We start from the raw sequence: 14,168 nt of genomic DNA, 5'->3' as shown, positions 1-14,168 counted from the left end.
TTGTGTATGTGAATATATAAAAATAGGATTTTTTATAACAGCTTACCTGTAAAATCCTTTTCTTGGAGTACATCATGGGACAAAGAGCCTTAAGTGATTACTTAATGGGTTATAGGCCACCTTCAGGTGTTGACATTGGTATACCCAATCAAGGAAGTTCACTCCTTATATAACCCCCTTCTCCTTCCAGAAAAACATCAGTTTTTGTAGCAAAGCAATATACTTAAATCCCAAAAAAGAGGGGAGGGACCTCTGTGTCCCATGATGTAAAAGGATTTTACAGGTAAGCTGTAATAAAAATCCTTTTTTCTTTATCGTACATCATGGGACACAGAGCCTTAAGTAATTACTTAATGGGACGTCCCATAGCAATGCTACTTGAGGGGAGGGAGACACAACCTGGAGGGTACCCCCAGACTTGAGGATCTATACTGCTGCCTGCAGTACACTGCGCCCGAAGGCGATATCCTCATACCTCCTTACATCCACCTGATAAAATTTTGTGAATGTATGCACTGAAGACCAAGTTGTGGCCTTACAGATCTGAGCCATGGAGGCCTGATGACTCACTGCCCAAGAAGCACTAACCGCCCTAGTAGAGTGCGCCTTAACTTGAAAAGGGGGAATCTTACCCCTTAAAAATCACAAATTTGAATTATCACTTGCCGAATCCACTTAGCGACAGTGGATTTCGACGCTGCCTGTCCTTTCTTAGGACCCTCTGGCAGAATAAATAAGACATCAGTCTTACGAATATGAACAGTTCCCTTTAAATAGATTTTCACTGCTCTCACTACATCAAGACAATGTAGTGACTTTTCTTCCCTGGAACATGGTTTTGGAAAAACTGATGGCAGGACAATATCTTGGGTCAGGTGAAAACCTGAAACCACCTTTGGCAAAAAGTCTGGACGAGGGCGTAACACCAATCTGTCCTCATGAAAACATCAAATATGGTTCTGTACAAGAAAGAGCAGCCAATTCCGAAACCCTGCTTGCTGAGGATATAGCAACCAAAAATAACAACTTCCTTGTCAAAAAGACTAAGGGAATATGTTTTTATCGGTTTAAATGACTGTTTTTGTAACATAGACAAAACTAAGTTCAAGTCCCAAGGGTTCAAGGGAGGTTGGACGGGGGGATTAAGCAGCGTTACCCCTTGTATAAAACCCTGGACTAAAGACTGAGTAGCAAGTAGTCTTTGAAATAAGACCGATAAAGCCGAGACTTGGCCTTTAATAGTACTCAAGGCCAAATTTAATTTCTACCGCTAATTGTAGAAAGGCAAGAATTCTGCCTAGAATATATCTCCGAGGGTGCCAACCCTTGGATTCACACCAAGAAACATAAGCCCTCCAGACCCTATAATATAAAGTTCTGGAAGTTGGCTTCCTTGCATTAATCAGGGTAGAGATAACTGACCCGAAAAGCCCACGTTTTTTCAGAATGTGGGTTTCAATAGCCAAGACGTTAAATTTAGAGACCGTAAGGAAGGATGGAATATGGGCCCTCCACTGCCATCTTTACGATTTCTGCATACCATGACCTTCTGGGCCATGCTGGTGCCACCAGAATTACCGGCTTTCTTTCCAGCTTGATCCTGCAAAGAAGTCGAGGCAGCAACTGAATAGGGGGGAATGCATAGATCAGTGAGAACTGATCCCATGGGGTCACCAATGCATCCATTCCACATGGATCCCTTGTTCTGGCCACAAAAGTTGACTAACTTCATGTTGAACCTGGACGCTAGAAGATCTACGTCTGGAGTCCCCATGTTTGGCAAACAGCCCGAAATATGTCAGGGTGAAGAGACCATTTACCTGGGAATAACTGCTGGCCACTCAAGTAGTCCGCCTGCCAATTCTCTACTCCCGGAATGAAGACTGCCAATAGGCATGGAACATTCCTTTCTGCCCAAGTTAGAATATGATTCACCTCTCTCTGCGTTGAGAGACTTTTGGTGCCCCCTTGGCGATTGATATAGGCCACAGCTGTGACATTGTCAGATTGAATCCTGACAGGACAATCCCGTAACCCCAGCCTGAAAGGCTGGCATCCGTCGTTACCACTTTCCAGGTGACTGGTCTGAAGGATTTTCCTTTCAGCAGATTCTGGGTTAGTAACCACCAAGTGAGGCTTTGGGACACTCTTGGGGGCAGCTGCATTAGCAAGTCTAAAGCTTGAATTGTTTTGTTCCAAGCAGACAGGATACGGTTTTGCAACAGTCTGGAATGAAACTGGGCATAGGGAACTGCTTCGAATGAAGCCACCATGGCTCCTAGCAACCTCATGCAAAGGCGAATGGAGGGATCGCCATTTGACCTGACCATCCGCACCAGCTCTCTTATGGAGTTGATCTTTGCCTGAGGTAAGAACACCCTTTCCTGGGCTGTGTATGATCAGACCCAAGTACTCCAGCCTTTTTATTTTTTTTAAATTTTATTAAAAGAATAGAAAGTCTTTACAGTAATCAAACATTGATGAAATAATTATGAGATACACAGTAACAGAATGTCACAGCTAATATTGACAATCACTTCCATACTGGATTAATTGTGGAAGGGGTTAATGACTCAACCTAATTGGGCCTTAATTGACCGATAACAGACACTCTGAGGGAAGTCTGATATATGTGCAGTTGAAGTACCGAGATGCAGGTCTTGTAACGTGAGATTGGAACAAGATATACGTCTGGTGTATTTTGTATGTATCACTGGATATATGTGGACATATTTAGTTAGTGGGTGTTTAGAGTAGCTTTGTGTGTGTCTTTTGGGTTGGGTGTTTAATGACTGTGTGAAGTGGGAAGACTGTGCACTCCAACCTTTTTAGCGGAATAAAGGAAGATTTCTCTAGGTTGAGAATCCAACCCAAAAACTTTCCAGATAATTGGTTGTAGTGCGTACGCTTTGCTCAACAAAAGGAGCGGATCTTCAGGAACTGGATTTAGATTTCTTAGATCTAGAATGGGTCTGACGTTTCCATTTGGCATCATGAAAAGATTTGAATAAAACCCCAGACCTTGCTCTTTTGTGGGGATTTGTACGATTACCCCTTAAGCTATTAATCGGTCTAGTGCCTGAAACAGAGATTGCCTTTTCTCTGGATCTTTGGGAACGCTTGACTTCAGGAAGTGAGACGGTGGAAAGTCCCGAAATTCCAGCTTGTACCCCAGCGTTACCACAGAGATGACCCATCTGTCCTGAATTTCCTCTTTCCAGACTTCTGAAAACTGCAGAAGTCTTCCCCCCACCTTATTGAGGGGGGTTGCCTCTTCATAATGAGGCTTTAGGATTCTGCTTTGCAGGTTTCCAACCAAAGAACTTCTTCTGAGCCTGGGCCTGACCCTGAGGTTTTCCTCTAGAGTCTGATAGCGGAGGCCGTCGCCACTGCCTAGAGGCAGAAGCCCCCGGTGCAGGGTAAAGAGCCCGTTTAAATGAAGGGCATTTATACTTTCTTTTGATTGGCAAAAGAGTACAAAAACAGAGGCACTATACAAATTGCGCTTAATCGCTGAAAATAGTCATGACATTTAAAGCCGCTATAAAGTTCAGCCTAGTGCTGGGGAAAAAAAAAAAAAGTGTCCTTCCTGTATCAGGCATGCCAGTTTTGCAACCCATACGTTTCCCACAGCTCACGTCCCTGTGTTGCAGGCTGCCTGTCTCTTCCTCAGCGGCGGCAGGGACCCGTCCAGCAGCAGATACAAACAATAGTAAAAACAGTCACAGTAAAACAACTTAGCAATACCAGCGGGACCTCCGCAAAAAAACTGATGTGCTCCTGAAATGAGGAGGGGTATATATAGAGAGTGAACTTCCTTGATTGGGTATACCAGTGTCAGCACCTGAAGGTGGCCTATAACCCATTAAGTAATTACTTAAGGCTCTGTGTCCCATGATGTACAATAAAAAAAATAATTTGTTTCATATACTGTTGTAGATTCTTTACTAGATCATTTGATGTGTGGCTGTATCCCATGGTTCTATTGTTTGTGTCTGCCTTGGGAGCAACCTATTATGGGATGCATATGTGGGATTAGCTGTGAGGAGGGGGGGGGTTCCTCCAACTGCTCTCCCTGCTGATAAGACAGTCTACTGATGAGAAGTTTGAATACACCTGTGTCATGCTACTGGTGGAGGTAAAGTCTACCCCACCTTGTGTCATTATGCAAAGGAGGGGAGGGGGGGGGGATTGTTCTGAGTGTATATCTCTGTGTGCCTCTGTTCAAATAAACAGTTCATGTTACAGATTTGAAGCCAAAATGAGTCCTGCCTTTTTTGGTTTTAATATGCGGCTACAATATCTAAAATTCAGACTGGAGGAAGCAGTATGAGACAGAAGCACGCAAGTGGAGAGTGGGACATTTTGTTACAGTAACACTGACAGTTTTGTTGCTTGAACCTCAAAAAAAAAAAAAAAAAAAAAAGTCAGAAATAGCAGCTGTCATATTGATATCCCCAGTTTTTTTTTTATATATAGTTGTTAAATTGTCCAGAACACACACAAAACTGCAAGTGCCCAACTGCGACAGGATGTTCTTTATAAAATAGAAAATACATTAAAAAAAAAAACAAATAAAAACACTGAAGGCAGACCTGCTCGTTCCTCATCCATTTCCATTGGTATCACAGCTACATTTGCAGTTGCAACTTCATTTTCTTGCTCTGGAAGTTTTAATTCATCTTGAGACACATCTTCCATGTCATTTAAAGCTGTCGATTTGAGGGAAATGCACATAAGGTGAAGGGAAATGGGGAAAAAAAAAAAAACACAAACACACACACAAAGTAGTTACTGAAAGCTTAAATTGAAAGTATCAATGAAGGCAAAACTCTTTTTTGCCAAGAGGCCCAGATACAACTTTATGCCACTAAAGTCAGAGGGGAAAATCCAAAAAGAGTAGCCAAGGGCTTGATTGAGCACCATGGGAATGAACTAGAAGTGAGCTGGACCTTTAATGTTATTTCTTCCAGTGTGATTACAAGCACAAGCCTTGTCAGCAGCTGGTGTGCTGTCAAACCAACGTCTGACAAAGCCTGTGAACCACCTGAGGACAAGGCCTGTGGACCAAGAAACACAATGGCTACTCTTTGGATTGTCCCCGTGACCTTTATTGGAATAGGGTTGAATTTGCATTAAGCTATATGCCAAGGAGACAGTGGAGAACCTCTGCAGTGTAGAGGCCGCCTGCCCAGGAACCAGATTATCAACCTCAATACTTTAAGATAGCAACTTCTAAGATAACCTCATGGGTCCTGCTCTACTTTTCCTCATCTGTCCCTGTTAGGGACTTTCTCCCTCTCTATTTGTTCTGGAGAATGTTACCACTAAAAGTGAAAGAAAATTTCTAATTTTGGAGTGGTCACAAGAGTAATAGTAAGAAAAAAAAATAAATCTATCCAAAATGAAAAAAAAAGTTTTGCCTTCAGTTCTACTTTTACCACTTGGCAACCGCATGACATTTGCGCAACTGTTTATCAAACACTTATTATCAAAAGAAACAAAAACACTAAAATGAATTTTAGAACAAACACAATATTGAATATTTGGTAAAAATTTAAAAAGGGGTTGTGTCAACTAAACAGATACCAAACATGTCAAACCTCAAAATTGCAAAAAAACTACCTGTATGGTACCCAAAACTCTCCAATACCACACTTTAAAAGCCTTTACAGGTTATCAGTTCAGTGTTAACCCTGAATTAAGGCCCCCCAGAATTATAAATTTTGTACCCCGAGGATCAGTGACACCTCAAATGGGTGGCACAAATTAGTTTACATACACATGCCCTATGCATGCATTTGACTGTACACAAGTAAGGGTGCGGTTCTAAAAAAAAACAAAGTTATTACTTTTATTTTTTCCATTTAACTATATTGCTATCATAAGGGGGCTAACAAACCTCATATGTGATAGCATAGGCAGGTCCTCTTTATGTTGACATCAGGAAAACCCAATGTCCCCCATGTCTTCCACTGCTGTTAAGCACAAAATTGTGCTTGATTTGCTGCTGCCCAGGCTACAGTAGCCAGGAAGGACAGCTCTGAACCCTAAAGTGGCCCAACAGACATTGCTTCTGCGTTCGTCTCAGGGGAGACCAGGAACAAATGTTCCCAGATCTCCTCCTACTCTAAATTTTACACTTGTTTACTGCCATCTTGGGCTTCCTGGAGGAATGGGAGATCCCAGGAACCACAGCAGGCATGACAAAGAGGGGGCAGCCCCTTTGGAGCCCTGTAAAAAGGATCACTTTTATCTGAAAGACAAGAGTCAGCTGTAAAAATCAATACCAAGTTCATAGTTGCAGCTACAACCATGAGCTTGTTTTAATCCCTTTAATAAACAGGAAGTTTATAATCGTACCTTGATAGACAAGGGGTTAAAATCTGCTACAAAACGGACCTTATATTTTGGAGGTGCGGATAAATTTTATATATATATATATATATATATATATATATATATATATATATATATATATATATATATATTTTTTTTTTAAATATGCTAATAAATCTTCATTTAAAGGAGAAGTAAGATTGGTGAAGATTTATTAGCATATTTTTAAAATTTTATATATATATATATATATATATATATATATATATATATATATATATATATATATATATATATTTTAAAAATATGCTAATAAATCTTCATTTAAAGGAGAAGTAACATTTAAAAAAACTCAAAGCTACTGGCAAACCCCCCCCCCCCCCCCCCCCCCCATATTTTGGCTAGCATAAGGGAGGGTTATAAACCCTGTCAGTTTTTTTTTTTTTTTGCCATCTGTGTCCCATTGGGGAGATTTACCTTCACTTCTTGTGTTATAACCAAAACAGAAAGCAAGGAAATTCCTGTAAATTAAAGGGAATCCATTGGGGCCCTCCAGATCACCGGAACTAGTGCCCCCACTGGAAGAATTACCCTTTATTAGGCCTCAAGCACACTTTAGCTCAAAAACGTGTTTGAGCTTTTTTTTTTTCCCTCTCCTCTAAACTTTCCTCCATGCTAATCCATGTTTCCAGGCCCACTACAGTCATTTACAGGAGATTAGAGGCAGAAAAAAGAAAAAAAAATCACTTTCAGGAGAGGTGCATTTGATAATAAAAACATGCTAAATGTGCATTAACGCTAGGTGCTCTTAGCGCTTAAGCAGTTTTTCATTTTAATGGCCAGAATAAATATTGTGATGAAATGAATGAATGCCCAAGTGCTTGAAGCGTTTAAACGCAGCTTAGGAGCGTTTTACCTGCGGCTTTTCTCCTGCCAGTAGAAAAACAGTGTTAAGAAGAGCCCCAGTGTACACGAGATCTTACTTTTCTGACGACAACCCAAAATTAATGATTTTTTTTTTTTTTACAACGTGAACAGGACACAGAGAGGGTAAATCTACCCAACTGGGACACTGACAGCAATGACAACCTGACAGGTGCCCATATACAGTCTGTCCAAACAAGAGTTTTGATTTTAGATATACTTTAACACTACAGCTAATCCCACGGCAGCTTAAAAAACCTCCCTGAGGCTTCATTTACCACCAATAGTGAAGAGAAACCCTGTGTAAGCTTGAAATTGATTCTAGAGCTTATGCAGGGCTGAGCAGACCCCCTTGTGCCTTGCAAAAAAAAAAGTACTGCACAAGAGACTGAAAAGGTAGGTTGTTTTGCCCTCATCTGCCAAACTGAATGGGAACAAATGGAAAATAAATATAAGTCAACGCAAATGCCAGCATTAAAAATTGACCACGCAAGAAAAAGCACTCAAAAAAGGTTCACTTTGCAAAGAAATGATCTTCCCAAAAGTGATTAGTCAATTTTTTTTGCTTCATTTCATCTAACCTGCCCAATTGCTATGAGTGGGACAGACTGTCCCTCTGATGGGTTTACTTATAGGATACACCTTGGTCTTCCAATAGATTAGATGTAAAGCTCACCCTCAGCAGCAATATGCTTTTCTTCCACATTGTTCTCTGGCCTGAGGTCTGGTTCTTCGTTTCCTTCTTCTTGCTGTGGGGGAGGAGGTGGTGGGGGAGGCGGTGGTGGTGGAGGCGGCGGTGGTATGTGAGGTGGCTGTTGGTTATTATGCTGTAGGTTGTTGTTGTTTTGATGATTGTTATTGTTTTCATTCTCATTGTTGGAGTTCTGATTGCTTACCAAGGCAGAAGACACACCAATTCCAGTACCTGCACTGAGGCCCACACGGGCACAGCCCTTAAAAAAAAAAAAAAAAAAAAAAAAAGAAGGAAGAAGAAATGCTTGTAAACATTACCATTTATGGACAGTTTTCTTGGAAACTTTAATATTTAAAAAAAAAAAAAAACGCGCATCTCATTGAACTACAAAAATTTAACCATGCCCATTTATTGTCTTAAAAACACAAGAAAGTCCAATATATTGGTTACTAACTATGTAACTTGGTAAAATAACACAATAAAAACTTGTGGGTGATTATTAAATCACGTTGTATTTCTCTATCAGAGTGGATAGTAAAATGGAGTTTGCAGAAAACTTAAAGAAAAAAAAAAAAAAAAAAAAAACACACCAATTACAAGGTGCATAAGGAACTAATCTTAAACCACCATGAACATTACTAGCTGCAGCAGAATTTGGCATTTAAAAGAAAGGCTCACCTTAGGAGGTTCTCGAAACATCTGGTCCAGCGAAATAAACTCCAAGCTGGGGAGTAGCTCAACAAACTGACTGAAGGATTCCAACTTTATGGCATGGCAGCGAACCAGGCTAAGATCAACCAGCCGGTTCCAACGAGAGTGATCTTCAAAAAAAGCACAGTTCAGATTATGAACAACGTTTTAAATGTTAAATTAAAAATAAAATGCATATAACAAATACAAAAATAACAGTATAAAGTCATGCAAAAAAATGAATTCTCCCATAAATCACATCAACATCCATTTTTTTAGTTTGTGTGTGCATAGAACACTCCTCTTACACTGGCAGCCCAATAAATGGAACTGGTCAGCACTCCAATACACCTAGAGGTGGTGAAGGCCTACAATGCATTAAATAAGGCTTCAAACTTGTATAATTATACGCTGCAGTATATAGGTAATGATTGTAGTGCAAAATTAATGTTGCAGTCACACTCACTGTTATATAAAGTTTTAATTTGTTTTGTTACTTTGCATCAATAGAGTACATTTTCTCTGAACCAAAGAACAATATTTAGCCTTGGTAAGTGCAGCTGCAGCAACATGCTTTTTTTTTATGGTGCGACATTGCATATTTTTAATGATGCTGCACGTTTTATTTTTTTGGGACGAAGAGGCGGATGGGTTTTATACAAAAAGGACGAAAACTGATTTTACATGCGCTCCAAATAAAATCCAGGGGGCCGAAAATCATGCTTCAACAGCAGTATTTCCAAAAAGTACAATGCACTGACGTGAATAGTTTCCATAGAGAAGTTACATGAGAAAATGCACTAGTGTAAATGAAGATTTGATATATTGCAGATTATCAGTCCTTCGATGTAATGACTGCATGAGGTTTCTTTTTATTTTCACCTGGGGATTCTGCCAGTAGTACACTTACTGTCCCAATGTGAAAATACTCACTCACTGTACTCTATCCATGGAGGAACAGCAGCAAATGCACTCTGGGATGGGGGGGGGGGGGGGGGTGGTATGTTCAGTAGTCCACAGCGAGTGCTGAGAACAACATAACTGATAACAGTGCTGCAGAAGTTATCAGCTTACAACCAGTTATTTTTTCTACTAGTTAAAAAAAATAAAAAACAAAAATACAAAGCTATTTTCTATTGTATATTTAAAAAGAGCAAATTAGCAGAGCAAAAAAGGGAACAAAGACATTATTCGGATTTACATACACTTTAGCATGTTGAACACACACACAGATACCCTAAAATAATGTTTAAAAAGTATCACTGGCATGATTCTGTGGCATCTATTCTCTGACCTGTGTGGTTTTTCAAATATTTGCAACGTACCGGGAGAAATATACCCCTGCTTTTACAGTTTCTTGTTCTAGATTTGTAATTCATCATACTTCTATTATCGCAAAAAAACCTACATAGAAGAAAGTGATAATTAAAAGTCAAAATTGCTGCAACCTTCTCCACTGCAGCGTATAAAGTTGGTATATCATTTATCAGTTCAATAAACAAAAGCAAAAAATGATCAAACAGATTAGCTATGGAAAAAATGGAATAGCTATACTTATTCCTTTACATATTGGTCCTACAGTAGTCCTACTGCAGGATTATTAAAGTAGAATTCCAGCCGAAACGGCCCCCTTCACCCTCCCAACACCTATACCGACCAACCTGCGTAAAACAAAACAAAAAAATAAATAAATAATGAAGGATACTTATCCATTTTCAGCCTGCTCCAGTCACAAGACTTGGTTCCCCTGTGTGAGCCAGCGACTGCAGGGGAAAGGTGGGAGCGCCCACAACGGAGCAGACTGAAATAAGGTACGTATATAGATCTTTTTTACACAGGTTAGTCAGCATAGATGTTAGCAGGAGGAGGGGATATTTTTAAGACTAGTTAGGTTGAAGCGGGAATTCTACTTTAAGTCTTAAGCTGGCCAAAGACGGAACAAAAATCAGCTAGTTTGGCAGGGACTGGCTGAATTTCAATGAGCGCATGGCCATCCCTGTTCAACTTTTGTCGAGTTGCAAGCTGGAAAAACTTTTTGATAAGTGGCTGATCAGGGTATTCTGACAGAGGAGAGTCACACTGTCAAAATACAATGTCGGGAAAAAACTGCTTCATCCACCTCGTTTATGTGGATGGAGGAATCTTATTTTTTTTGGTACAGCCTGCTGGCTGAATGGAAACAAATAGTCTATGGCTAGCTTTGGTTTTCAGAGCCAGATAATGGGGTTTACCACCTTAGAATGAGTATCCTACAGAAAAAAAAAAGTCTAATCAATCAGCTTTTATTACCTGTGATCCAGTTTTTTGGGTTGTGCAGGTGTGGGCAGTTATAGATCACCAAGTACTTGATGCAGGAGAAGACTTCATTTACAGCTTTCATGCCAATGTCAGTGATAATACCAGGGTTCTCTGCCACATCTGCCAGGCCATACTTCATTAGATCAGCATTAGTCATCTTACCTGAACACAAAACAAGCCTTGTTAGATGTCAGGCATAGAAAAGATAGCAATGCGATTTTTGGTTTACCTGTAAATCCTTTTCTTGGATATCTTAATCTCCATAACCTTACTGTAATGTTGCCACCTTGAGATGGCTTGACATTGGCGAAAGAGACAGGAAATGCCCTCACAGGCAAAACACTTTCCTGACAGGCAAGGCTTCAGTTTTTGTAGCAAACCAAAGATCACAAATGCAGAAGGGTAGGATTGACATGTCCTGTGATGTACTCCAAGAAAAGGATTTTACAGGTAAACAAAAAAATTGACAGTTACTTACCGGTAACTGTTTTTCTAGGATATCTTCCAGGACGGCACACCTGAGAGATGAGAGGCTCCTCCCTACAGGAAACACAATCAATCGACAGCTGTTTTAAGTCCCCACCCTTCCCCTTGATCCTCCGTTTGTAGAGAAGTAACTCCTGAACCTGGTTCACAAGGGAAATCATTCCTCATAGGTACTCACCTTCTAGTGTTCTACCATTTTCCCTCCTCCAACGGGAGGGAAGTAGGCCTGCCGTCCTGGAAGATATCCTAGAAAAACAGTTACCGGTAAGTAACTGTCAATTTTCTCTTAGTCATCTTCCAGGACGGCACACCTGAGAGGATAATCAAGTACCTCAGGCCAACCTTAGGGTGGGACCACTGCAAGACCCTCTTGGCGGACCTTGGTTCTGCAGTGAGTTTTACCTCCACTCCCTATGCTTGATGAAGGTATTATAGCTGGATCATGCGGCTGGTCTACAGGTCTACTCCACCGATGTCCCTGCCTTCTCCGCTTCGGATGCAGGATGTAGGTGGAGTGGGCTCTTAAAGATGGAATCAGAAAACATGTTAAACTTGTAGGTTAGCAATGTTGCCTGTCTCACACATCTAACAACCATGGCCTATTGTGCCTGTAGGTGCTACTTAGAACCCCTAAAGATTAATCAGAGACCTGTGTTGTAAGACAAGGACACTACATTAATCACTAAGAGGGCCTGTCTTAACACTACCCTGTTCAGGGAATTAAAACTGCAAAAAAAGGTGGGCCCCTAACAGACAACCTTTTTTGTTCATTTTTATCTTTACATCAGACAAGACTAAAGGGAAGCCTACTTAAGAGTAATAGATTAACCGAGGCTTGATCCCTGGGTTTAAGGCATGCCCACTCTGTGGCTTTACCTACGCCTAAGTGCCTACTTCAGGAGAATAAAGTTCATAGCAGGAGTATAACACTTATACTGCTACATCTAGTTCTGCTAGAAGGGTGAGATGAAGGCCATGCACCGAGCCGTAACCTATTCGGTCGGGTATACATCTTTATACTTTATCTTCAGGTCATAATACTCCTCTGAACAGAACTTCCCAAGTTCTTACTAAGCAGGGTGATTCTTTATCGCTTTCCTCCAGTGTCCTATAACCCTACTGGGCTTCAACCCTAGGAAATGGTTCCAGCATTCCTGAATGTAAGGGGCTGAGGCTTTCTGACATGTGACGTCTGCAGCCAGAACTCCAGGCCCCTCCACGGAAAAGAGGGCTGAAATACAAAAGGTGATCCATGCATTATTAATATCACAAATTAAAAAAGATCATAGATTGTGGACCCAGCACAATAGATTTAGACAGAAAGGACACAAGCATAGACAATAATGCGTATCCGAGTGTGGCTAGCTAAACCAACATATCCAATATGGGAGAGACCCAAATCTGAACTTCAATGTAGACAAACAGTCCTCACAGTCTGGTTTTCTGATGTGCAGCCAATATGTAAAAACATTAAGACACACGCAAACCCTCAGCCTTGGTTCACACTGGGACGACTTGTCAGGTGACCTAGTCACCTGACAAGTAGCGCCCTGTTCTGTGCAATGGAACCGTTCTAATCGGCGCAATGCAAGTCGCTCCGACTTAGAAAAAGGTTCCTGTACGACTTTGGGGGCGACTTGCATTGACTTCTATACAGAAGTCGTTTCGCAAGTCGCCGCCGAGTCGTGTCCTGGGTCGCCTGAGGCAGTCGCGCTGTAAGTCGTGCTGCCTCAGTGTGAACCGACCCTAAATGCTGCGTGTTTCTGAAGTGCAGCTAGCTAGGTCATAACTGATATATATATATACATAAAGGACGGGAGTCCTGTTTATGGTGGAGTTTTACTGATGTACAGCAAAACAGGGCCATAAATATAAGACAGAAAGACCCAAAACTTCTATGTTGCGTATTTCTGACGAACCACCAAATACAGTTATAAGATCAATATGGTCACACAAGACAATATCTTTTCTGTTATGCAGTTCTGTAGTGCAGTCACATAGAACCAAGACAGAAAGGACCCAAGCAACCTGCAGCATTGTATTTTTCTGAAGTGCAGTAAGGTAAGGGAATCTGAAACAGAAAGCACCAACAAGCTTCAATGTTGAGTATTTCTGCTGTGCAGCCACATAAAAACACACAGCCTTCCTAGCTGCGATCTTTCTGGTGTATTGCAAAGTAAGGCAATAACTCCATGATGTCTATTCTTGTTGTGTAGCAAAACCTCAACCAGGGACAGATAAAACTTAGGGCTCCCACACCTGTGCGACCCAACCTGCAATCACAAAAAACGCAAGAGAAAAGTCATACACTATGGCTTCCAATGGGAACCATTCGTGTCTGTGCAACTCCAGGTCGCAGCGCCACCAAGTAGACCCTGCTTTCTGGATCCACAGACCTCAAGATTACACAGGTCGCAGGTAACTTGCAATTTTCAGGTTGAACAAGCGAGGGGTCCCCAATGCTGTATCTCCCTGGAGGCGTGCAGCCAACAACCCCCTGCTGTGTATCCTTAAGAAGCAGCAAGGTAGAACAATGAGAACAGAAAAGACACCCCTCACTGCTGTGCCTTCTGATATGCAGCCGATAAGGCAGTAAATATAGAACATACAGGACACAAACAAACAATCTTCAATCTTCGTGTATGTCTGATGTGTAGCAATATACCAATACTGAGCAGAGACGCCACCACCCTCAATGTGTCTCCCTGCTGAGGCAGCAAAAACAAATCAGAAAAGG

The 14,168-nt window shown here is 41.2% G+C and overlaps 1 protein-coding gene across 1 annotated transcript in view; it reads right to left on the bottom strand.

Moving 5' to 3' along the window:
* The window catches only part of FBXO38 (F-box protein 38), a 125,209-nt gene that overhangs the window by 62,604 nt on the left and 48,437 nt on the right, over positions 1-14,168 (bottom strand). The window contains exons 10-13 of the mRNA XM_073620553.1: positions 10,937-11,107; positions 8,636-8,778; positions 7,940-8,216; positions 4,596-4,712 (exon numbers count right to left, since the gene is read on the bottom strand). Coding sequence (XP_073476654.1) covers positions 4,596-4,712; positions 7,940-8,216; positions 8,636-8,778; positions 10,937-11,107 — 708 coding nt within the window. The remainder of the gene's footprint in view (positions 1-4,595; positions 4,713-7,939; positions 8,217-8,635; positions 8,779-10,936; positions 11,108-14,168) is intronic.

The sequence above is a fragment of the Aquarana catesbeiana genome, linkage group LG03, assembly GCF_042186555.1.
Source record: "Aquarana catesbeiana isolate 2022-GZ linkage group LG03, ASM4218655v1, whole genome shotgun sequence".
NCBI lineage: Eukaryota > Metazoa > Chordata > Amphibia > Anura > Ranidae > Aquarana > Aquarana catesbeiana.
This window is presented reverse-complemented; position numbering and strand designations above follow the sequence as displayed.